This window comes from Podarcis tiliguerta (assembly GCF_965153285.1).
Source record: "Podarcis tiliguerta genome assembly, chromosome: W".
Classification (NCBI taxonomy): Eukaryota; Metazoa; Chordata; class Lepidosauria; order Squamata; family Lacertidae; genus Podarcis; species Podarcis tiliguerta.
The window spans coordinates 22514579-22540763 of NC_139552.1; the positions used below are offsets into that span (position 1 = coordinate 22514579).

Consider the following 26185-nt stretch of genomic DNA (forward strand, 5'->3'; position numbering starts at 1 on the left):
GGGAGGGCTAATTTCCAGATGTCTGGCAAGCGGGATGTGTCGTCACGCTTGTTCATGTTGTGAGGGTGTTTCTCTATCTCGATGGCTTCCATGATTATTCTCTTGTGGTGATGTTCCATGTTAAAGAGCAATTTGGAATCTGCAAAATTAATTTCGTGTCCTGTTTCTTTCATGTGTTGGAAAAGAGAGGAAGTTTTTTCTTCTTTTTTGATGGCATTCTTGTGTTCTGCGATCCGTGCATTTATTCGTCTGTTTGTTTGTCCAATGTACGTGGCTGGGCAGACTTTGCAGGGTATTTCATAGACCCCTTGGTTTTCCAACTGAATTTTATCCTTGGGGTTTCTGAGGATATTGGCTATTTTTTGGTTGGTGCAAAAGGCTGTTTTGATATTGTGTTTATTTGATATTGTGTTTAACCTCTCACCGGTCATCGCTAACCTGTACATGGAACACTTTGAAACCAATGCTTTAGACAAGTCAGAACACAAACCCAAACTTTGGCTCAGATATGTTGACGACACCTTTGTAATTTGGCCACACGGGAAGGAAAAACTGGATAGCTTCCTCACACATCTCAACAGCCTACACCCCAAAATACAATTCACTATGGAAATAGAAGCCAACAACCAACTTCCCTTCCTTGACGTCCTAATCTACAAAAAACCTGATGGCTCCCTAGGACACACTATCTACCGGAAAAAAACACACACCAACCGCTACTTACATGCACAATCACACCACCACCCTGCACAAATAAACTCCGTAGCCAAGACTCTCATCTCCAGAACCAAACGCCTGGCTGACGAAGACCACTTGACAACTGAGTTACAGAATCTCTCAAATGTGTTAATTGCCAATGGATACCAGCAAAACAGGGTTACGAAGCTAATCCAAAAAGAAACACCCCCCAAAAACCAAGACACAGAAGAAAACAATGGCATAGCCCTCCTTCCTTATATCAAGGGCACTACAGATAAAATTAGCAAAATCCTCCATAAACACAATATCAAAACAGCCTTTTGCACCAACCAAAAAATAGCCAATATCCTCAGAAACCCCAAGGATAAAATTCAGTTGGAAAACCAAGGGGTCTATGAAATACCCTGCAAAGTCTGCCCAGCCACGTACATTGGACAAACAAACAGACGAATAAATGCACGGATCGCAGAACACAAGAATGCCATCAAAAAAGAAGAAAAAACTTCCTCTCTTTTCCAACACATGAAAGAAACAGGACACGAAATTAATTTTGCAGATTCCAAATTGCTCTTTAACATGGAACATCACCACAAGAGAATAATCATGGAAGCCATCGAGATAGAGAAACACCCTCACAACATGAACAAGCGTGACGACACATCCCGCTTGCCAGACATCTGGAAATTAGCCCTCCCCACAAAATCTGACACCAGATCCAGAGGCACACAGAACGCCATCACCAATCAACCACACCAGACCCAAACCCAGACCCTCTCCACAGATAAATTACAGACACCATCCAGTAGCCAAACCAAGGTGGCACCTCCGGATGCTGCACCCCCCTGCAATCCCTACACAGATCTGGCTGGCACAGGCCACAAAACCACAGCTCGCCCCTATACACGAAGCCAAGCCAGAGCACAACCAAATGCAGTACAGCCATCTTCTCAGAAAAACTCTTCACAAAGTTCAAGAGTTCAAGACACGAAGGCTTTAGCAACTAATCCACACCTAATGACCCACCTAAGTGGGATTCAGGAAATCACTCAAGAAATCACTCAAGATATCCCTCAAGTAATTAAGGAACAAAAGAAGAAAAGGCACACTAGCCTGGGAACCTCCTCTCTGCCCAGAACATTGGAGGCTATACACCACACCTCCTCAACAGTATTTATAGGAACTCAAACACTGAGATCCTGCTCTGTTCCAGTAACAAGAAGCCGAAAGCACCAGCCTGAAGATGACGAGTGAGACCTCGTCGAAACGTCGCCTAGACACCCCAACTTTTACACGGGAAGACACCCGAGGACACCAAAACCTGCATATATGTATATATATATATATATATATATAAAATTACATATATGTATATATTATAATAAATATAATATATTAGATTTAATAATATAATAATAATATCTTTATTGTCATTGCCCCCTTCGGGGACAACGAAATTACTTCGTTGTCCTCGAAGGGGGCAATGACAATATATAATGTAATATATTTAACAATATTTAACAATGTATATTATATATATACATTATATACTATATATATATATATATATATATATATATATATATATATATATATATATGTAATGTATATAATGTATATATATAATATACAATTATATACTATATACATATATATGGAAAAAATAAGGTTTCCTTGCATGAAAAATCCCTTCTAGGATCCTAGAACTCTATGGAAATAAATATCGTAAAAAATGAAAAAAAAAAAAAAAAAGCTTCTAGAACTCCATGGAAACGCATGCTGTAAAAAAAGGACCTGCATGAAAAAACCCCTCTAGTATCTTAGAACTATGGAAATGCATGTTGTAAAAAATGAGGGGGGGGGGAGCTTTCTTGTATGGAAAATCCCTTCTAGGCTTCTATATCTCTATGGAAATGCATATTGTAAAATAGGGGGGAAATATTGTAAAATAGGCAGAAAATAAGCTTTCCTTGCATGAAAAATCCCCTCTAGGCTTCTAGAACTCTACGGAAATGCATATCATAAACAGAAAGAAAGAAAGAAAGAGCTTTCCTTGCATGCAAAAAAAAAGTCCACTCTAGGCTTCCAGAACTCTATGGAAATGCATGCTATTAAAAAAGGAAAACGAAATCAGATTTCCTCCGATGGAAAAATCCCCTCTAGGCTTCTAGAACTCTATGGAAACGCATGCCGTAAAACAAGGACTTGCATTAAAAAAAAAAAAAAAAAGCCCTGCTCTAGGATTCCAGAACTCTATGGAAATGCATATTATAAAAAAGGGAAACGAAATCAGATTTCCTCCGATGGAAAATCCCCTCTAGACTTCTAGAACTCTATGGAAATGCATATCATAAAAAGAAATAAAGCTTTCCTTGCATGCAAAATAACTCCACTCTAGGCTTCTAGAACTCTATGGCGATGCATGCCGTAAAAAAAGGACTTGCATGGGAAATTCCCCTCTAGGATCCTAGAACTCTATGGTAAGCTTTCCTTGCATGGGGAAAATCCACTCTGGGCTTCCAGGACTCCATGGCCGCGCATGCTCTTCAAAACAGGAAACGGAACCAGCGTCCTGGAAAACCGCCTCTAGGCTCCCAGAACTCTATGGAAATGCATATTGTAATAAAGGAACAAAATCGGCTTCCCTCGCATGCAAAACCCCCTCTAGGATCCTAGAACTTTATGGTAAGCTTTCCTTGCATGGGGGGGGGGGAATCCCCTCTAGGATTCTATAACTCTATGGAAATGCATGCTGTAAAAAAAGGACATGCATGGGGGGGGGAGAGAATCCCCTCTAGGCTTCTAGAACTCTATGGTAAGCTTTCCTTGCATGGGAAAATACCCTCTACGCTTCTAGAACTCTATGGTAAGCTTTCCTTGCATGGGAAAATACCCTCTAGGCTTCTAGATCTCCATGGTAAGCTTTGCTTGCATGGGAAAATCCCCTCTAGGCTTCTAGAACTCTATGGTAAGCTTTCCTTGCATGGGAAAATACCCTCTAGGCTTCTAGAACTCTATGGTAGGCTTTCCTTGCATGGGGGGGGGATACCCTCTAGGCTTCTAGAACTCTATGGTAAGCTTTCCTGGCATGGGAAAATACCCTCTAGGCTTCTAGAACTCTATGGTAAGCTTCCCTCGCATGGAAAATCCCCTCTAGGCTCCCAGAACTCCATGGCCGCGCATGATCTTCAAAACAGGAAACGGAACCAGCTTCCTGGAAAAACCCCTCTAGGCTCCCAGAACTCTATGGAAATGCATATTGTAAAATAGGGGGGGAAATATTGCATGAAAAGTCCTCTAGGATTCTTGAACTCTATGGAATGTAAAATAGGGGGGAAAAATCAGCTTTCCTTGCGTGGAAAATCCCCTCTAGGCTCCCAGAACTCTATGGTAAGCTTTCCTGGCATGGAGAATCCCCTCTAGGCTCCCAGAACTCTATGGTAAGCTTTCCTGGCATGGAGAATCCCCTCTAGGCTCCCAGAACTCTATGGAAACGCATGCTGTCAAAAAAGGAATTGCATGTTGGGGGGGGGGGGAAACCCGCTCTAGGATTCCATAACTCTATGTCAAGGCATATTGTAATCAAGGAACAAAATCAGCTTTCCTTGCATGAAAAAAAAAAACCACTCTAGGCTTCTAGAACTCTATGGAAATGCATTCGCTTCAAAACGGGAAAGGAAATCAGCTTCCCTTCCCTGAAATCCCTCTCTAGGACTCCAGAACTCTATGGTAACGCATTTGGGAGCAGGAAATAAGGTTTATTTGCAGGGGGGGGGGGTGTTCCGCTCTAGGATTCTATAACTCTATGGCCATGCATGCTCTTCCCAACAGGAAACGGAACCCGCTTCCCGGGAAATCCCCTCTAGGGTCCTGCAACTCTAGGATTCCATAACTCTATGGCCATGCATGCTCTTCCCAACAGGAAACGGAACCAGCTTCCTGGGAAATCCCCTCTAGGCTCCTGCAACTCTAGGATTCTATAACTCTATGGCCACGCATGCTCTTCCCAACAGGAAACGGAAGCAGCTTCCTGGGAAATCCCCTCTAGGGTCCTGCAACTCTAGGATTCTATAACTCTATGGCCATGCAGGCTCTTCCCAACAGGAAACGGAACCAGCTTGCTGGGAAATCCCCTCTAGGGTCCTACCACTCTAGGATTCCATAACTCTATGGCCATGCATGCTCTTCCCAACAGGAAACGGAACCAGCTTCCTGGGAAATCCCCTCTAGGGTCCTGCAACTCTAGGATTCTATAACTCTATGGCCAGGCATGCTCTTCCCAACAGGAAACGGAAGCAGCTTCCTGGGAAATCCCCTCTAGGGTCCTACCACTCTAGGATTCTATAACTCTATGGCCATGCATGCTCTTCCCAACAGGAAACGGAAGCAGCTTCCTGGGAAATCCCCTCTAGGGTCCTACCACTCTAGGATTCTATAACTCTATGGCCATGCATGCTCTTCCCAACAGGAAACGGAACCAGCTTCCTGGGAAATCCCCTCTAGGGTCCTACCACTCTAGGATTCTATAACTCTATGACCATGCATCCTCTTCCCAAAACAGGAAACGGAACCCGCTTCCTGGGAAATCCCCTCTAGGGTCCTCCAACTCTACGCCACCTTGGGAACCGAGCCTGAACCGCCTCTCTATCCTCTCTCTCTCTCTCTGCTTCCTCCCCCAGGTCCTCCCAGCGCCGTCATCCCGTCCTTCCCGCCCCCAGGAGGATGCGTCCCCGCGCCCGCCTCAAAGCCCGCCCCCCCGCTTCCTGCCCCGCCCCCCGACGTTAGCCAGGTGACCGCCCTCCTCATGTCCTGCCTCCAGGGGCCCCCGGGGCCCAACAGGAAGTTCCACGAGGTCGGCAGGAAGTTCCCCAACAGCGAGGTCCTCGCCAGCAGGAAGTTCCCCCCCAACGGCAGGAAGTTCCCCCCCGACGACCTCCTCGCCCACAGGAAGTACCCCACCAACGACCTCATCACCAACGACAGGAAGTTCCCCCCCAACGACCTCATCGCCCACGACAGGAAGTTCCCCCCCAACGACATCATCGCCAACGACAGGAAGTTCCCCCCCAACGACCTCCTCGCCCACAGGAAGTACCCCACCAACGACCTCATCACCAACGACAGGAAGTTCTCCCCCGAAGACCTCCTCGCCCACAGGAAGTTCCCCACCAACGACCTCCTCGCCCACAGGAAGTACCCCACCAACGACCTCATCACCAACGACAGGAAGTTCCCCACCAACGACATCATCGCCAACGACAGGAAGTTCCCCCCCGACGACCTCCTCCCCCACAGGAAGTACTCCACCAACGACCTCATCGCCCACGACAGGAAGTTCCCCCCCGACAACCTCCTCGCCCACAGGAAGTACCCCCCCGACGACCTCATCAGCAACGACAGGAAGTACCCCCCCAATGACAGGAAATTCCCACCCAACGACCTCCTCCCCAACAGGAAGTTCCCCCCCAACGACAGGAAGTTCCCCCCCGACGACCTCCTCCCCAACAGGAACTTCCCCCCCCACGACAGGAAGTACCCCGCCAGCGACGTCATCGCCAACGAGGGCGTGGCCAAGCCCCTGGACCCGCCCCCGCCCCTCTTCTACCCGGCAACCGGGGGGGAAGTGATCGCCAACCAGTACGCCCTGCCCGCCAGTCCTCCCAGCGCCGAATCCCTAGAGTGCCCCACCTGCGGCCACGCCTACAACTCCGCCCACAAGAGGCCCCGCCTCCTCTCCTGCCTCCATTCGGTCTGTGAGGAATGTCTGCAAATCCTCTACGAATCGTGTCCCAAATACAAGTTCATTTCCTGTCCCTCGTGCAAACGGGAAACGGTTCTTTTCACCGACTACGGATTGGCCGCCCTGGCCGTCAACACCCGCCTCCTGGCCCGCCTCCCCCAGCCCCAGCCGGCCAATGGAAACCCGGCGGCCTGGGCGGCCGGCGAATCGGAGAGAGGCTGCTACCAGAGCTTCCGGCAGTATTGCGGGGCGGCGTGTAATTGCCGGGTGAGGAACCCGGTGGCGGCCTGCGTCGTCATGTGACTCGAACCCGGGACCCGGGACATGGACTCGAACCCGCAACCCGCCAATGGGGTGTCTTGAACCCGGGACCCGTCCAATTTTCCCCATAGTTTGAGGATGGAGTGGGACTCGAACCCGGAGCCGGGAGACTGGAATGGGACTCGAACCTGGGACATGGACTCGAACCCGCAACCCGCCAATGGGGTGTCTTGAACCCGGGAAATGGACTCGAACCCGCAACCCGCCAAGTGTCTTGAACCCGGGACCCGTCCAATTTCCCCCAAGTTTTGACTCGGAGCCGGGAGGATGGAGTGGGACTTGAACCCGGAGCCGGGAGGACGGAGTGGGACTCGAACCCGGGACCCCGTCATGTGATTCTAACCCAGGATTCTGTCATGGGACTCGAACCCGGAGCCAGGAGGCCAGAGTGGCCCGGGAGCCCGTCATGTGATTCGAACCCAGAGCCGGGAGGACGGAGTGGGATTCGAACCCGGAGCGGGGAGCCTGGAATGGGACTCGAACCCGGAGCCCAGGAGCCCGTCATGTGATTCGAACCCAGGACTCTGTCATGGGATTTGAACCCGGAGCCGGGAGGCTGGAGTGGCATTTGAACCCGCAGCCGGGAAGCCCGTCATGTGATTCGAACCCCAGACCCAGCAACCCGTCATGTGAATTGGACCCGGAGCCGGGAGGACAGAGTGAGACTCGAACCCAGGACCCCATCATGTGATTCGAACCCAGGACTCTGTCATGGGACTTGAACCCGGGACATGGGAGGCCGGAAGCCCGTCATGTGACTCGAACCCGGAGCCAGCAACCCGTCATGTGAATTGGACAAAGCATCATGGGACTCGAACCCGCCTCCATTCGGTCTGTGAGGAATGTCTGCAAATCCTCTACGAATCGTGTCCCAAGTACAAGTTCATTTCCTGTCCCTCGTGCAAACGGGAAACGGTCCTTTTCACCGACTACGGATTGGCCGCCCTGGCCGTCAACACCCGCCTCTTGGCCCGCCTCCCCCAGCCCCAGCCGGCCAATGGCAACCCGGCGGCCTGGGCGGCCGGCGAATCGGAGAGAGGCTGCTACCAGAGCTTCCGGCAGTATTGCGGGGCGGCGTGTAACTGCCGGGTGAGGAACCCGGTGGCGGCGTGCGTCGTCATGTGACTCGAACCCGGGACCCGGGACATGGACTCGAACCCGCCACCCGCCAAGGGGGTGTCTTGAACCCGGGACCCGTCCAATTTTCCCCATAGTTTGAGGATGGAGTGGGACTCGAACCCGGAGCCGGGAGACTGGAATGGGACTCGAACCTGGGACATGGACTCGAACCCGCAACCCGCCAATGGGGTGTCTTGAACCCGGGAAATGGACTCGAACCCGCAACCCGCCAAGTGTCTTGAACCCGGGACCCATCCAATTTCCCCCAAGTTTTGACTCGGAGCCGGGAGGATGGAGTGGGACTTGAACCCGGAGCCGGGAGGACGGAGTGGGACTCGAACCCGGGACCCCGTCATGTGATTCTAACCCAGGACTCTGTCATGGGACTTGAACCCGGAGCCAGGAGGCCAGAGTGGCCCGGGAGCCCGTCATGTGATTCGAACCCAGAGCCGGGAGGACGGAGTGGGATTCGAACCCGGAGCGGGGAGCCTGGAATGGGACTCGAACCCGGAGCCCAGGAGCCCGTCATGTGATTCGAAGCCAGGACTCTGTCATGGGACTTGAACCCGGGAGCCCGTCATGTGATTTGAACCCGGGACATGGACTCGAACCCGCAACCCACCAAGGTGTCTTGAACCCGGGACCCGTCCAATTTCCCCCAGGTTGGGAGGAGGAAAAGGGGGTTGCATGGTCATGGGACTCGAACCCGGGACCCGGGACATGGACTCGAACCCGCAACGCGCCAATAGGGTGTCTTGAACCCGGGACCCGTCGAATTTTCACCATATTTTGAAGACGGAGTGGGACTCGAACCCGGAGCCTGGAATGGGACTTGAACCCAGAGCCGGGAGCCTGGAATGGGACTTGAACCCAGAGCCGGGAGGCCGTCATTTGACTCGAACCCGGGACAGGGACTCGAACCCGCGACCCGCCAATGGGGTGTCTTGAACCCGGGACATGGACTCGAACCCGCAACCCACCAAGGTGGTGTCTTGAACCCAGGACCCGTCGAATTTTCCCCATATTTTGAGGACGGAGTGGGACTCGAACCCGGAGCCAGGAGCCTGGAATGGGACTCGAACCCGGAGCCAGGAGGACTTGGACCCGGAGCCGGGAGGCCAGAGTGGCCCGTTACCCCGTCATGTGATTCGAACCCGGGACCCTATCATGGGATCTGAACCCAGGAGCCCATCATGTGATTGGAACCCGGAGCCTGGAATGGGACTTGAACCCGGGACCCGCCACCCCCTAATGTGATTCGAACCCGGGACATGGGAGGCTGGAGTGGCATTCGAACCCGCAACCCGGGAGCCTGTCATGGGACTTGAACCCAGGACCAATGAGCCCATCATGTGATTCGAACCCGGGACCCAGGAGCCTGTCGTGTGACTCGAACCCGGAGCCGGGAGGACAGAGTGGGACTCGAACCCGGGACCCTGTCATGTGACTCGAACCCGGAGCCCGGAAGCCTCTCCTTAGATTTGAATCCGGAACCCGTAAGCCTGTCGTGTGTCTGGAACCCGGGACTCGTTGCCGCCTCCTGCCCCGTCGAGGGTCTTGAACCCGCAACCCGGGACAGGGACTCGAACCCGGGACATGGGAGCTCGTCGCCTCCTGCGCCGTCACGTCATTCGAACCCGCGACCCGTCGGATTTCCCATCATGTGACTTGAACCCGCAACCCTGCACCGTCATGTGACTTGAACCCGCGATCTGGGACCCCGGTGTGTCCTGTGTCATGTGACTCGAACCCGCAACCCTGCGCCGTCATGTGACTTGAACCCGCGACCCGGGAGGACAAAGCATCATGGGACTCGAACCCGCAACCCGGCACCGTCATGTGACTCGAACCCGCAACCCTGCGCCGTCATGTGACTCGAACCCGCGATCTGGGACCCCGGCGTGTCCTGTGTCATGTGACTCGAACCCGCAACCCTGCACCGTCATGTGACTTGAACCCGCAGTCCGGAACGACAAAGCATCATGGGACTCGAACCCGCAACCCGTCCAATGCTGTGCGCCATCATGTGACTCCAACCCCGGAACCTGTCGCCTCCTGCTCCGTCACGTGACTCGAACCCGCGACCCGGGAGGACAAAGCATCATGGGACTCGAACCCGCAATCCTTCACCGTCATGTGACTCGAACCCGGGACCCGGGAGGACAAAGCATCATGGGACTCGAACCCGCAACCCGGAGCCGTCATGTGACTCGAACCCGCAACCCTGCGCCGTCATGTGACTCGAACCCGCGATCTGGGACCCCGGCGTGTCCTGTGTCATGTGACTCGAACCCGCAACCCTGCACCGTCATGTGACTTGAACCCGCAGTCCGGAACGACAAAGCATCATGGGACTCGAACCCGCAACCCGTCCAATGCTGTGCGCCATCATGTGACTCCAACCCCGGAACCTGTCGCCTCCTGCTCCGTCACGTGACTCGAACCCGCGACCCGGGAGGACAAAGCATCATGGGACTCGAACCCGCAATCCTTCACCGTCATGTGACTCGAACCCGGGACCCGGGAGGACAAAGCATCATGGGACTCGAACCCGCAACCCGGAGCCGTCATGTGACTCGAACCCGCAACCCTGCGCCGTCATGTGACTCGAACCCGCGATCTGGGACCCCGGCGTGTCCTGTGTCATGTGACTCGAACCCGCAACCCTGCGCCGTCATGTGACTTGAACCCGCAATCCGGAACGACAAAGCATCATGGGGCTCGAACCCGCAACCCGGCCAATGCCGTGCGCCGTCATGGGACTTGAACCCGGGACCCGGGAGGACAAAGCATCATGGGACTTGAACCCGCAACCCTGCACCGTCATGTGACTCGAACCCGCAACCCGGGAGGACAAAGCATCATGGGACTTGAACCCGCAACCCTGCACCGTCATGTGACTCGAACCCAGGACCCGGGATCCAGGAGGACAAAGCATCAGGGGACTCGAACCCGCAACCCTGCACCGACCCGGGACATGGACTCGAACCCGCAACCCGCCAATGGGGTGTCTTGAACCCGGGAGCCATCCAATTCATGGGACTCGAACCCGGGACCCTGTCATGTCATTCGTACCCAGTGGCGTCCTGGGCTGTCATGTGACTCGAACCCAGGACGTGGACTCGAACCCGGGACCCCGACGTTTCCTGCACCGTCATGGGACTCGAACCCGGAAGCCTGTCATGGGACTGGAACCCGGGACCTTCAAGCCCAGAAGGGGACTTGAACCCGGGACGTGGGAGGCCGTCATGTGATTCGAACCCAGGACCCGGGCGGCCGGAGTGGGACTTGAACCCGCAACCCAGGACATGGACTCGAACCCGGGACCCCGTCGTTTCCTGCACCGTCCTGGGACTCAAACCCGGGACCTTGTCATGGGACTGGAACCCAGGACCTGCAAGCCCAGAAGGAGACTTGGACTCGAACCCGCAACCCGCCAATGGGGTGTCTTGAACCCGGGACATGGACTCAAACCCGGAACCCTGTCATGTGACTTGATCCCGGGACCCCGTTGATTCCTGCACCGTCATGGGACTCGAACCCGGGACCTGCCAGCCCAGAAGGGGACTTGAACCCGGGACCCGGAAGCCCGTCATGTGATCCAAACCCAGAGCCTGTCATGTGACCCGAATCCAGAGTCCAGAAGCCTGTCATGTGACTTGAACCCGGGACCCGGCAGCTCTGTGATTGGACGCTTCCGGGGCTCCGTCGCCAGGCGGATTAGGGGCCCAGCCCAGCTGGGCTCTGTGATTGGGTGGTTTCTCAGCGCCGTCCGATGATTGGACACGATTGGACGATTCGGAGCTCTGTTGCCGGGCGGTTTTTTGGACGCCGCTCGTCGGAGCTCCCTGATTGGACGCTTTCCCGGTGACACCCGAGGGAGCTCCCCCATTGGGCGACTTCCTGGCTCCGCCCAACGGGACTCCCCGATTGGACGATTCCCTGGGAGGAATGGGGGGGGGGCGAAAGGGGGCGGAGCTAGAGAGGGAAGGGACCCCTCTAGGTCCTCCAGCCTGACCCCTTGCAAACAATCATAGAGAGGGAAGGGACCTTTCTAGGATATCCAGCACGTTCTGAGGGGATGATAGAGAGGGAAGGGACCCCTCCAGGACATCCAGGGATCATAGAGAGGGAAGGGACCTCTCTAGGACATCCAGGCGGTTTTTAGTGGATCATAGAGAGGGAAAGGGACCCCTCCAGGTCCTCCAGCCTGACCCCCTTGCAGAGGATCATAGAGAGAGAAGGGACCTCTCTAGGATATCCAGCCAGTGATTAGGGGATCATAGAGAGGGAAGGGACCCCTCCAGGTCATCCAGGGATCATAGAGAGGGGAAGGGACCCCTCCAGGTCATCCAGCCTGACCCCCTTGCAAAGAATCATAGAGAGGGAAGGGACTTCTCTAGGACATCCAGCGGGTTCTGAGGGGGTCATAGAGAGGGAAGGGACCTTTCTAGGACATCCAGCCGGTTTGTAGTGGATCATAGAGAGGGGAAGGGACCCCTCCAGGTCCTCCAGCCTGACCCCCTTGCAAAGGATCATGGAGAGGGAAGGGACCCCTCCAGGTCATCCAGGGATCATAGAGATAGAAGGGATCCGTCCAGGTCATCCAGCCTGACCACCTTGCAAAGAATCATAGAGAGGGAAGGGACTTCTCTAGGACATCCAGCGGGTTCTTAGGAGGTCATAGAGAGGGAAGGGACCTTTCTAGGATATCCAACACGTTCTGAGGGGATGATAGAGAGGGAAGGGACCCCTCCAGGTCATCCAGGGATCATAGAGAAGGAAGGGACCCCTCCAGGTCCTCCAGCCTGACCCCCTTGCAGAGGATCATAGAGAGGGAAAAGGGACCTCTCTATGACATCCAGGGATCATAGAGAGGGAAGGGACCCCTCCAGGTCATCCAGGGATCATAAAGAGGGAAGGGACCTCTCCAGGGCATCCAGCACGTTCGGAGGGGATCATAGAGAGGGAAGGGGCCCCTCCAGGTCCTCCAGGGATCATGGAGAGGGAAGGGACCTCTCTAGGACATCCAGCCGGTTTTTAGTGGATCATAGAAAGCGGAAGGGACCCCTCCAGGTCCTCCAGCCTGACCCCCTTGCAGAGGATCATAGAGAGGGAAGGGACCTCTCTAGGGCATCCAGCACGTTTGGAGGGGATCATAGAGAGGGAAGGGACCCCTCCAGGACATCCAGGGATCATGGAGAGGGAAGGGACATCTCTAGGTCCGGTTATGAGGGGATCATAGAGAGGGAAGGGACCCCTCTAGGTCATCCAGCCTGACCCCCTTGCAGAGGATCATAGAGAGGGAAAAGGGACCTCTCTAGGACATCCAGGGATCATAGAGAGGGAAGGGACCCCTCCAGGTTATCCAGGGGTCATAGAGAGGGGAAAGGGACCTCTCTAGGACATCCAGGGATCATACAGAGGGAAGGGACCTCTCTAGGACATCCAGCCGTTTTTTTAGGGGATCATAGAAAGGGAAGGGACCCCTCTAGGTCATCCAGCCTGACCCCCTTGCAAAGGATCATAGAGAGGGAAGGGACCCCTCTAGGGCATCCAGGGATAATAGAGAGGGGAGGTACCTCTCTAGGACATCCAGGCGTTTTTTTTAGTGGATCATAGAGAGGGGAAGGGACCCCTCTAGGTCATCCAGCCTGACCCCCTTGCAAAGGATCATAGAGAGGGAAGGGATCCTCCAGGTCATCCAGGGATCATAGAGAGGGAAGGGACCTCTCTAGGACATCCAGCCGTTTTTTAGGAGATCATAGAGAGGGGAAGGGACCCCCTCCATGTCCTCCAGCCTGACCCTTCTAGGATTCCTCAGCCCCCCCAATTTCCCACAAGCTTGACTTACACTCCAAGTCTTGCCCGGGTTCGAGAGATTCAGGCGGGGACAATCTAGGATTTGAGCCCTCAGCGGGGAAATGTGGGTTTTCCGGACGCAGAGTGGGACCCCCAATGGTCATCCAGACTGACCCGCCCCATAGAAGTCCCTCTAGGCCGCCATCTTGTTCCCGTTCTTGCGAATGCCCTCAATAAAGATATATATATATATATATATATATTCCTGGAGTGTTTCTGAGGATGTGCAGAGTGCACCCTTCTTGGGATTGGAGGAAGAGGAGGGCCTGGATCGATAACCAATAAGAGGGGGCCAGATCAATCACTAAGTATTCCAATGATTGATTGGATAATCAATAACACGGGGCCGGATCAATCACTAAATATTTAAATGATTTATTGGATTGATAACCAATAACACAGGGCTGGATCGATAATCAATCACTCAGGGCTGGATCAGCAATCAATCACATGGGCCTGGACTGATAATTAATAACACGGAGCTGGATCAATAGCCAATCACACAGGGCTGGATCGATAACCAATCACACAGGGCTGGGTTGATAATCAATAACACGGGGCCAGATCAATCACTAAGTATTTCAATGATTTATTGGATTGATAATCAATAACTCAGGGCTAGATCGATAACCAATAACATGGAGCCAGATCATTCACTATGTATTTAAATGATTTATTGGATTGATAACCAATCACACAAGGCTGGATCGATAGCCAATCACACAGGGCTGGATCGATAATCAATAACACTGGGCTGGATTGATAATCACACAGGTTTGGATCGATAGCCAATCACACAGGGCTGGATTGATAATAAATAAGGTGGGGCCAGATCAATCACTAAGTATTTAAATGATTGATTGGATTGATTATCAATCACACAGGTCTGGATCGATAATCAATAACTCAGGGCTGGATCGATAACCAATCACACAGGGCTGGATTGATAATCAATCAATCACACAGGTTTGGATTGATAATCAATGACACTGGGCTGGATCGATAATCAATAACACTGGGCTGGGTTGATAATCAATAAGATGGGGCCAGATCAATCACTAAGTATGTAAATGATTTATTGGATTGATAATCAATAACTCAGGGCTGGATCGCTAACCAATAACACAGGGCTGGATCGATAATCAATAACACTGGGCTGGATCGATAACCAATAACATGGAGCCAGATCAATCACTAAGTATTTAAATGATTTATTGGATTGATAATCAATAACTCAGGGCTGGATCGATAACCAATAAGATGGGGCCAGATCAATCACTCAATATTTAAATAATTCATTGGACTAATAATCAATCACACAGGGCTGGATTGATAATCAATAACGGGTTTGCTGGATTGATAATAACACAGGGCTGGATCGATAATCAATCACATAGGGCTGGATCAATAACCAATAAGATGGGGCCAGATCAATCACTAAGTATTTAAATGATTGATTGGATTGATAATCAATAACACGGGGCTGGATCAATCACTAAGTATTTAAATGATTGATTGGATTGATAATCAATAACACAGGTTTGGATCGATAATCAATCACACAGGTCTGGATCGATAACCAATCACACAGGGCTGGATTGATAATCAATAAGGTGGGGCCAGATCAATCACTAAGTATTTAAATGATTGATTGGATCGATAATCAATCACACAGGTTTGGATTGATAATCACACGGGGCCAGATCAATCGCTAAATATTTAAATATTTAAATGAGGGATTTAAAAAATATCTTATTTGACATTTAATAATAATACTAATACTAATAATAATAATGGAATTTTATAAGGGGACCGGAGTATAAATGAAATTAATAATAATAATAATAATAATAATAATAATAATAATAATAATAATTTTATAAGGGGACCAGATGGGTATAAATGCCATTATTATTATTATTATTATTATTATTATTATTATTATTATTAATGATTAAAAGCTCATGAGATTCCTTTAAAGGATCTTTTCCTCTAAGATGATAATAATAATAATAATAATAATAATAATAATAATAATAATAATAATATATTATAAGGGGACCGGAGGATGGGTATAAATGAAATAATAATAATAATAATAATAATAATAATAATAATAATAATGGCATTTTATAAGGGGACCGGAGTATAAATGAAATTAATAATAATAATAATAATAATAATAATAATAATAGTAATAATAATAGTAATAATAATTTATAAGGGGGCCAGAGTATAAATGAAATTAATAATAATAATAATAATAATAATAATAATAATAATAGTAATAATGGCATTTTATAAGGGGACCGGAGCATAAATGAAATTAATAATAATAATAATAATAATAATAATAATAATAATAATAATGGCATTTTATAAGGGGACTGGAGCATAAATGAAATTAATAATAATAATAATAATAATAATAATAATAATAATGGCATTTTATAAGGGGACTGGGGTATAAATGAAATTATTATTATTATTATTATTATTATTATTATTAATAATAATAATAATAATACACCGGAGTATAAATGAAATTAATAATAATAATAATAATAATAATAATAATAATAATGGCATTTTATAAGGGGACCGGAGTATAAATGACATTAATAATAATAATAATAATAATAATAATAATAATAATACAAAAGAGACCAAACACAGGAAATTGCAGTTTCTGAATCTATTTATTAGGAGAAGGAAGAGACCTCCAAGGACCATAGAGATGTTCTTCTCATTCCTAGAAGAGAAGGGAGAAGAGAAGGTGACGTTTCCAACATGGTCCAACTTGGGAAATGTCCATCAAGATGGACCTGGGAGATGTCGACCAAGATAGACCTGAGATTTCCCAAAATGGGAAATGTCCATCAAGATAGACCTGAGATTTCCCAAAATGGGGAATGTCCATCAAGATGGACCTGGTGGATGTCGATCAAGATAGACCTGAGATTTCCCAAAATGGGAAATGTCCATCAAGATGGACCTGGTAGATGTCGATCCAGATAGACCTGAGATTTCCCAAAATGGGAAATGTCCATCAAGATGGACCTGGTAGATATCGATCAAGGTAGACCTGAGATTCTCCACCATGGGAAATGTCCATCAAGATAAACCTGAGATTTCCCAAAATGGGAAATGTCCATCAAGATAGACCTAAGATTTCCCAAAATGGGAAATGTCCATCAAAATAGACCTGAGATGTTCTCCAACAAGCTAGACCTGAGATTTCCCAACCCTGGGAGATGTCCATCAAGATAGACCTGAGATTTTCCAAGATGGGCAATGTCCATCCAGATAGACCTGAGATTTCCCAAAATGGGAAATGTCCATCAAAATAGACCTGAGATGTTCTCCAACAAGCTAGACCTGAGATTTCTCCACCCTGGGAGATGTCCCTCCAGATAGACCTGAGATTTCCCAAAATGGGCCATGTCCCTCCACATAGACCTGAGATGTTCTCCAACAAGCTAGACCTGAGATTTCCCAACCCTGGGAGATGTCCATCAAGATAGACCTGAGATTTCCCAAAATGGGAAATGTCCATCAAAAAAGACCTGAGATGTTCTCCAACAAGCTAGACCTGAGATTTCCCAACCCTGGGAGATGTCCATCAAGATAGACCTGAGATTCTCCACCATGGGAAATGCCCATCAAGATAGACCTGAGATTTCCCAAAATGGGCAATGTCCATCCAGATAGACCTGAGATTTCCCAAAATGGGAAATGTCCATCAAGATAGACCTGAGATTCTCCATCATGGGAGATATCCATCAAGATAGACCTGAGGTCTCCCAAAATGGGAAATGTCCATCCAGATAAACCTGATATTTCCCAACCTTGGAAGATGTCCATTCAGATAGATCTGAGATTTCCCAAAATGGGAAATGTCTATCAAAATAGACCTGAGATGTTCTCCAACAAGCTAGACCTGAGATTTCCCAACCCTGGGAGAAGTCCATCAAGATAGAACTGAGATTTCCCAAAATGGGAAATGTCCGTCCAGATAGACCTGAGATTTCCCAAAATGGGAAATGTCCATCAAGATAGACTTGAGATTTCCCAAAATGGGAGATGTCCATCAATATAGACCTGAGATTTCCCAAAATGGGAAATGTCCATCAAAATAGACCTGAGATGTTCTCCACCAAGCTAGATCTGAGATTTCCCAACCCTGGGAGATGTCCATCAAGATAGACCTGACATTTCCCAAAATGGGCAATGTCCATCCAGACCCGAATTCGGGATACTCACCGCTTCGTCCTGGCAGGCGACTGTGGAGAGAGGAGAGAGGCGGTTATTATGGAATGGGCTGGAGGACCTTCTGGGCTCCCACCTTGGAGGACCTTCCTGGAGGACCTTCTGGAGGACCTTCCTGGAGGACCTTCTTGGAGGACCTTCCTGGAGGACCTTCTTGGAGGACCTTCTTGGAGGACCTACCTTGGAGGAGCATCCTGGAGGAGCTACCTTGGAGGACCTTCTTGGAGGACCTTCCTGGAGGACCTTCCTGGAGCACCTGCCTTGGAGGACCTTCCTGGAGGACCTTCTTGGAGGACCTTCTTCTAGGACCTTCCTGGAGGGCCTTCTTGGAGGACCTTCCTGGAGGATCTGCCTTGGAGGACCTTCCTGGAGGATCTGCCTTGGAGGACCTTCCTGGAGGACCTTCTTGGAGGACCTTCCTGGAGGACCTTCTTGGAGGACCTTCCTGGAGGACCTTCCTGGAGGACCTTCCTGGAGGACCTTCTTGGAGGACCTTCCAGGATGACCTTCTTGGAGGACCTTCCTGGAGGACCTTCTTGGAGGACCTTCCTGGAGGACCTTCCTGGAGGACCTTCCTGGAGGACTTTCCTGGAGGACCTTCTTGGAGGACCTTCCTGGAGGACCTTCTTGGAGGAGCTACCTTGGAGGACCTTCCTGGAGGACCTTCCTGGAGGACCTGCCTTGGAGGACCTACCTTGGAGGACCTTCCTGGAGGACATTCCTGGAGGACCTTCTTGGAGGACCTTCTTGGAGGACCTTCCTGGAGGACCTTCCTGGAGGACCTTCTTGGAGGACCTTCCTGGAGGACCTTCCTGGAGGACCTTCCTGGAGGACCTTCTGGGAGGACCTTCTTGGAGGACCTTCCTGGAGGACCTACCTTGGAGGACCTTCCTTGGAGGACCTTCCTGGAGGACCTTTCTGGAGGACCTTCCTGGAGGACCTTCCGGGATGACCTTCTTGGAGGACCTTCCTGGAGGACCTACCTTGGAGGACCTTCCTGGAGCACCTGCCTTGGAGGACCTTCCTGGAGGACCTTCTTGGAGGACCTACCTTGGAGGACCTTCCTGGAGGACCTTCCTGGAGGACCTACCTTGGAGGACCTTCCTGGAGGACCTTCCTTGGAGGACCTTCCTGGAGGACCTTCCTTGGAGGACCTTCCTGGAGGACCTTCCTGGAGGACCTTCTTGGAGGACTTTCCTGGAGGACCATCCTGGAGGACCTTCCTGGAGGACCTTCCTGGAGGACCTTCTTGGAGGACCTTCTTGGAGGACCTTCTTGGAGGACCTTCCTTGGAGGACCTTCTTGGAGGACCTTCCTTGGAGGACCTTCCTGGAGGACCTTCCTTGGAGGACCTTCCTGGAGGACCTTCCTGGAGGACCTTCTTGGAGGACTTTCCTGGAGGACCATCCTGGAGGACCTTCCTGGAGGACCTTCCTGGAGGACCTTCTTGGAGGACCTTCTTGGAGGACCTTCTTGGAGGACCTTCCTTGGAGGACCTTCTTGGAGGACCTTCCTTGGAGGACCTTCTTGGAGGACCTTCCTGGAGGAACTACCTTGGAGGACCTTCCTTGGAGGACCTACCTTGGAGGACCTCCCTTGGAGGACCTTCCTGGAGGACCTTCTTGGAGGACCTTCCTGGAGGACCTTCTTGGAGGACCTTCCTGGAGGACCTTCTTGGAGGAACATCCTGGAGGACCTTCCTGGAGGACCTTCTTGGAGGACCTTCCTGGAGGACCTTCTTGGAGGAACATCCTGGAGGACCTTCTTGGAGGACCTTCTTGGAGGACCTTCCTGGAGGTCTTTCTTGGAGGACCTTCCTGGAGGACCTTCCTGGAGGACCTTCCTGGAGGACCTTCCTTGGAGGACCTTCCTTGGAGGACCTTCCTGGAGGACCTTCCTGGAGGGCCTTCTTCGAGGACCTTCCTGGAGGACCTTCCTGGAGAACCTGCCTTGGAGGACCTTCTTGGAGGACCTTCCTGGAGGACCTTCTTGGAGGACCTTCTTGGAGGACCTTCCTGGAGGACCTTCTTGGAGGACCTTCCTGGAGGACCTTCCTGGAGGACCTTCTTGGAGGACCTACCTGGAGGACCTTCTTGGAGGACCTTCTTGGAGGACCTTCCGGGGTCCCACCTTGGAGGACCTTCTTAGAGGACCTACCTTGGTGGACCTTCCTGGAGGACCCTCCTTGGAGGACCTTCCTGGAGGACCTACCTTGGAGGACCTTCCTGGAGGACCTTCTTGGAGGACCTTCCTGGAGGACCTTCTTGGAGGACCTTCCTGGAGGACCTTCTTGGAGGACCTACCTTGGAGGACCTTCCTGGAGGACTTGCCTTGGAGGACCTTCCTTGGAGGACCTTCCTGGAGGACCTACCTTGGAGGACCTTCCTGGAGGACCTTCCTGGAGGAACTACCATGGAGGACCTTCCTGGAGGACCTTCCTGGAGGACTTTCCTGGAGGACCTTCTTGGAGGACCTTCCTGGAGGACCTTCCTGGAGGACCTTCTTGGAGGACCTTCTTGGAGGACCAACCTTGGAGGACCTTCCTGGAGGACCTTCCTGGAGGACCTTCCTGGAGGACCTTCCTGGAGGACCTTCCTGGAGGACCTGCCTTGGAGGACCTTCCTGGAGGACCAACTTGGAGGACCTTCTTGGAGGACCTACTCACCTTCCTTGGGGAAGATCTTGATCTGCTCCGGAGCGAAGCCTCGGTTTTCGCTGCGCTGCTGGAAGTCCTCCAGCAAGCCGATTGGCTGGGATTCGGCGTCGCGGACTGGGAGATATTAATAATAATTATTATTAATAATAATAATATTAGGAGGAGGAAGAGGCCTTGATAGTGTTATTAAATCAGGATATTATTATTATTATTATTATTATTATTATTAGTCCTTGTTAGTGTTCTTAAATCAGTATATTATTATTTTTATTTTTATTATTATTATTATTATTATTATTATTATTATTAGTCCTTGTTAGTGTTATTAAACCAGGATATTATTATTATTATTATTATGATTATTACAATGCTATTATTACTACTACTACTCGATTGGCTGGGATTCGGCGCTGCGGGCTGGGAAATATTAATAAATATTAATAATAATAATAATAATAATAATAATAATATTAGGAGGAGGGGGAGGCCTTGATAGTGTTATTAAATCAGGATATTATTATTATTATTATTATTATTATTATTATTATTATTATTTATTGTTTGTCCTCGATAGTGTTAGTAAATCAGTATATTATTATTATTATTATTATTATTATTATTATTATTATTACTACTACTCGATTGGCTGGGATTCGGCGTCGCGGGCTGGGAAATATTAATAATTATTATTATTAATAATAATAATATTAGGAGGAGGAGGCCTTGATAGTGTTATTAAATCAGTATATTATTATTAATATTATTATTAGTGCTTGATGGTATTAAATAATAATGGGATGATTATTATTATTGGTCCTCGATAATGTTAGTATATTATTATTATTATTATTATTATTATTAGTCCTTGATAGTGCTAGTAAATCAGGATGTTATGATGATTAATAAAAATAATAGCATTTTATAAGGGAAACAGATGATGGGTATAAATGAATTTAATAATAATAATAATAATAATAATAATAATAATAATAATAATAGTGTTTTATGAGGGGACCAGAGGATGGGTATAAATGAAATAAACATAAGTATTAAAATAGAAATGAAATAATAATAATAATAATAATAATAATAATAATAATAATAATAATAATAAGTGGAGGCTCCCCTTCCTGACCTTCTTCATAATAACAACAACAACAACAACAACAACAATAAGTGGAGGTTCCCCTTCCTGGGCTTAATAATAATAATAATAATAATATTAAGTTTAGGCTCCCCTTCTTGGGCTTCTTCATAATAATAATAATAATACCATAGAATTAACAATAATAATAATAATAATAATAATAATAAGTGGAGGCTCCCTTCCTGGGCTTCTTCTTCAGAATAATAATAATAATAATAATAATAATAATAATAATAATAAGTGGAGGCTCCCCTTCCTGGGCTTCTTCATAATAATAATAATAATAATAATAATAATAATAATAATAATAAATTACCATAGAGCGTGGAGGTCTGGTAGGTCTGTCCATCCCGGCTGGTGATCACGTCGACGATGGCGTACGTCTGGCCGTCCGTCTCTATGACCTCCACTTTATGGTCGCCGAATTCTGGAGGGAGGAAAGGACAGTGAGGAAAGCGTCTTAAAAATAGGATTATTCAGATTAAAACTACAAATTTCATCTTAAAAATAGGATTATTCATTTTAAAAATAGGATTATTCAGATTACAAATAGGATTATTCAGATTAAAAATAGGATTATTCATCTTAAAAATAGGATTATTCAGATTAAAAATAGGATTATTCATCTTAAAAATAGGATTATTCAGATTACAAATAGGATTATTCAGATTAAAAATAGGATTATTCATTTTAAAAATAGGATTATTCAGATTACAAATAGGATTATTCAGATTAAAAATAGGATTATTCAGATTAAAACTACAAGTTTCATCTTAAAAATAGGATTATTCATTTTAAAAATAGGATTATTCATCTTAAAAATAGGATTATTCCGATTAAAAATATGGTTGTTAATATTAGACATATGATTATTCATATTAAAAACACATTTATTCCTATTAAAAATAGGGTTATTGATATTAAAATGTGATTATTCATATTAAAAATACGGTTATTAATATTAAAAATATGATTATTCGTAGTAAAGATACAATGATTCATAGCAAAATCCAATTATTCGTAGTAAAAATACAATTATTCATAGCAAAATTGTAGTAAAAATATAATTATTCCTAGTAAAAATACAAGTATTCATGTTAAAATGATAATTCATATTACTTATAAATCTTGATGATGATAATATGATTGATGAAAAAATCATTTATAATATGAATTAATATGAATCTTGATGGTGATGTTATTATAATATATCATATTGATATCAATCGAGATTAAGATCATTGATGAAAAAATAATTTATAATATGAATTAATATGAATCTTGATGATGATGTTATTATAATATATAATATTTATATCAATTGAGATTAATATGATTGATGAAAAAAAATTATAATATGAAATAATATGAATTAAGAATATAATATTTATATCAATTGAGATTAATATCATTGATGAAAAAATAATTTATAATATGAAATAATATGAATTAAGAATATAATATTTATATCAATTGAGATTAATATCATTGATGAAAAAATAATTTATAATATGAAATAATATGAATTAAGAATATAATATTTATATCAATTGAGATTAATATGATTGATGAAAAAATAATTTATAATATGAAATAATACGAATTAAGAATATAATTAGGGTTAAGAAATCCAGGTTGGTAGCTTCCTGGATACTGGCCAATAGGAATCGGCCAGCACTGGACCAAACCATTAAAACAGGAAGTGGGGGACAGGAAGTCCCAATACGAACTGCATTTATGGTAGTATTTTCCATCTTCGCCTCTCTTGAAAACCATCTTGATGGATTTGCAGCCGTGGGGTCTGCCGAAAAAAGAGAAAAAGAAATATATATATATATTTAGTGGGGAGATCGGGGGCGAGAAAAAGAAATATATATATATAAATCGGTTTTATATATAAGTATATATATATAAAACCAGCCACTTCCTGTCCCAAACCAGCCACTTCCTGTCCCAAACCAGCCACTTCCTGTCCGTCCTTACGTGGGAATGCGTGTCTCCACCACCCCACCCCAAAACAGCCACTTCCTGTTCCCAAACCAGCCACTTCCTCTCCCAAACAGGCACTTCCTGTCCCCCTCACGTGGGAATGCGTGTCTCCACCACCCCACCCCAAAACAGGCACTTCCTCTCCCAAACCAGCCACTTCCTGTCCCAAACCAGCCACTTCCTGTCCCCCTCACGTGGGAATGCGTGTCTCCACCACCCCACCCCAAAACAGGCACTTCCTCTCCCAAACCAGCCACTTCCTCTCCCAAAAAAGCCACTTCCTCTCCCAAACCAGCCACTTCCTCTCCCAAAAAAGCCACTTCCTCTCCCAAACCAGCCACTTCCTGTCCGTCCTTACGTGGAAATGCGTGTCTCCACCACCCCACCCCAAAACAGCCACTTCCTGTTCTCAAACCAGCCACTTCCTGTTCCCAAACCAGCCACTTCCTCTCCCAAACCAGCCACTTCCTCTCCCAAAACAGCCACTTCCTGCCCCAAACCAGCCACTTCCTGTTCCCAAACCAGCCACTTCCTGTCCCAAACAGCCACTACCTGTCCCAAACCAGGCACTTCCTGTTCCCAAACCAGCCACTTTCTCTTCCAAAACAATTACACCCCATCCTAAACCAGGCACTTCCTGTTCCAAAACAGTGACTTCCTATTCCCAAACCAGCCACTTCTTCTCCCAAACCAGGCCCTTCCTCTCCCTGTTTTGGAATAGGAAGTCTGTATTTTGGAAGAGGAAGTCCCTGTTTTGGAAGAGGAAGTGCCTATTTTCATGGAAGTGCCTGTTTTCATGGAATGGGACTTCCTCTTCCAAAAGAGGGACTTCCTCTCCCAAACCAGCCACTTCCTGTCCGTCCTTACGTGGGAATGCATGTCTCCACCACCCCACCCCAAAACAGGCACTTCCTCTCCCAAACCAGCCACTTCCTGTCCCAAACCAGCCACTTCCTCTCCCAAACCAGCCACTTCCTCTCCCAAACCAGCCACTTCCTCTCCCAAACCAGGCCCTTGCTCTTCCAAACCAGACCCTTCCTCTCCCTGTTTTGGAATAGGAAGTCCGTATTTTGGAAGAGGAAGTCCCTGTTTTCATGGAATGGGACTTCCTCTCCCAAACAGGCACTTCCTCTCCCAAACCAGCCACTTCCTCTCCCAAACCAGGCCCTTCCTCTCCCAAACCGGCCACTTCCTCTCCCAAACAGGCACTTCCTGTCCCAAACCAGCCACTTCCTCTCCCAAACCAGGCCCTTCCTCTCCCAAACCAGCCACTTCCTCTCCCAAACCAGGCCCTTCCTCTCCCTGTTTTGGAATAGGAAGTCCGTATTTTGGAAGAGGAAGTCCCAGCCACTTTCTGTTCCCATACCGGCCACTTCCTCTCCCAAACCAGCCACTTCCTGTCCCAAACAGCCACTTCCTGTCCGTCCTTACGTGGGAATGTGTGTCTCCACCACCCCACCCCAAAACAGGCACTTCCTCTCCCAAACAGGCACTTCCTGTCCCAAACCAGGCACTTCCTGTCCCAAACCAGGCACTTCCTGTCCCCCTTACGTGGGGAAGCGTGTCGCCACCACCACATTGTCTCCTTCAAAGTTGACGTCCACCATGATGATCTTCATCTTCTCCATGTGCTTCAGGATCTTGGGGTCGGTGGTGCTGAGGGCCACGGTCATCCATGTTCCTTTGGCCTGGAAGGAAGGAAGGAAGGAAGGAGTGAAGGAGGGAAGGAAGGAGGGAGGGAAGGAAGGAGGAGGGAAGGAAGGAGGGAAGGAGGGAGGGAGGGAGTGAGGGAAGGAAGGAAGGAAGGAAGGAAGGAGGGAGGGAAGGAAGGCGGGAAGGAGGGAAGGAAGGAGTGAAGGAGGGAAGGAAGGAAGGAAGGAGGGAAGGAAGGAAGGAAGGAAGGAAGGAAGGAAGGAGGGAAGGAAGGAAGGAAGGAAGGAGGGAAGGAAGGAGTGAAGGAGGGAAGGAAGGAAGGAAGGAGGGAAGGAAGGAAGGAAGGAAGGAAGGAAGGAGGGAAGGAAGGAGTGAAGGAGGGAAGGAAGGAAGGAAGGAAGGAGGGAAGGAAGGAGGGAAGGAAGGAAGGAAGGAAGGAAGGAGGGAAGGAAGGAGTGAAGGAGGGAAGAAAGGAAGGAGGGAAGGAAGGAAGGAAGGAAGGAGGGAAGGAAAGAGGGAGGAGGGGAGGAAGGAAGGAAGGAAGGAAGGAAGGAAGGAAGGAAGGAAGGAGGGAAGGAAGGAGGGAAGGAAGGAGGGAGGAGGGGAGGAAGGAAGGAAGGAAGGAAGGAAGGAAGGAAGGAAGGAAGGAAGGAAGGAGCTAAGGAAGGAGGGAAGGAAGGAAGGAGGGAAGGAAGGAGGGAAGGAAGGAAGGAGTGAAGGAGGGAAGGAAGGA

General features: G+C 48.4%; 2 protein-coding genes and 2 long non-coding RNA genes across 4 annotated transcripts; 2 read left to right on the top strand and 2 right to left on the bottom strand.

The window, feature by feature from the left end:
- Nucleotides 1-6070: 6070 nt before the first annotated feature.
- Nucleotides 6071-7214, top strand: LOC310668805 (RING finger protein 208-like; the record flags this gene model as incomplete). The annotated part of the gene is made up of 2 exons (XM_083422132.1): nucleotides 6071-6727; nucleotides 7158-7214. Coding segments are annotated over 2 exons (669 nt in total), but the record flags the coding sequence as incomplete, so codon positions are not given.
- Nucleotides 7215-11939: 4725 nt separating this feature from the next.
- On the bottom strand, nucleotides 11940-12657 carry LOC310668750. The gene is made up of 4 exons (XR_014506833.1): nucleotides 12496-12657; nucleotides 12375-12400; nucleotides 12216-12322; nucleotides 11940-12016 (listed from the first exon to the last, which is right to left on the bottom strand). It is a non-coding gene; the product is annotated as an uncharacterized lncRNA (long non-coding RNA).
- Nucleotides 12010-13095, top strand: LOC310668909. The gene is made up of 4 exons (XR_014506894.1): nucleotides 12010-12183; nucleotides 12224-12346; nucleotides 12656-12771; nucleotides 12953-13095. It is a non-coding gene; the product is annotated as an uncharacterized lncRNA (long non-coding RNA).
- A 3323-nt stretch (nucleotides 13096-16418) lies between these two features.
- LOC310668815 (extracellular fatty acid-binding protein-like) lies at nucleotides 16419-23820 on the bottom strand. The gene is made up of 6 exons (XM_083422134.1): nucleotides 23794-23820; nucleotides 23541-23611; nucleotides 22127-22237; nucleotides 20673-20777; nucleotides 18002-18021; nucleotides 16419-16490 (listed from the first exon to the last, which is right to left on the bottom strand). The coding sequence occupies exons 2-6, from the start codon at nucleotides 23584-23586 to the stop codon at nucleotides 16485-16487; spliced, it is 288 nt and encodes a 95-aa protein (XP_083278260.1). The 5' UTR covers nucleotides 23587-23611; nucleotides 23794-23820; the 3' UTR covers nucleotides 16419-16484.
- Nucleotides 23821-26185: the final 2365 nt, after the last annotated feature.

Excerpts from the sequence above, each read along its gene's own strand:
- LOC310668815 (XM_083422134.1), bottom strand. The coding sequence starts at position 23,586 with ATGGTTTTCAAGAGAGGCGAAGATGGAAAATACTACCATAAATGCA. Across the intron at positions 20,778-22,126 it reads CCAGACCTCCACGCTCTATG|TCCGCGACGCCGAATCCCAG; the intron begins GTAATTTATTAT and ends AATATCTCCCAG. Across the intron at positions 18,022-20,672 it reads CAAGATCTTCCCCAAGGAAG|TCGCCTGCCAGGACGAAGCG; the intron begins GTGAGTAGGTCC and ends CTCTCTCCACAG.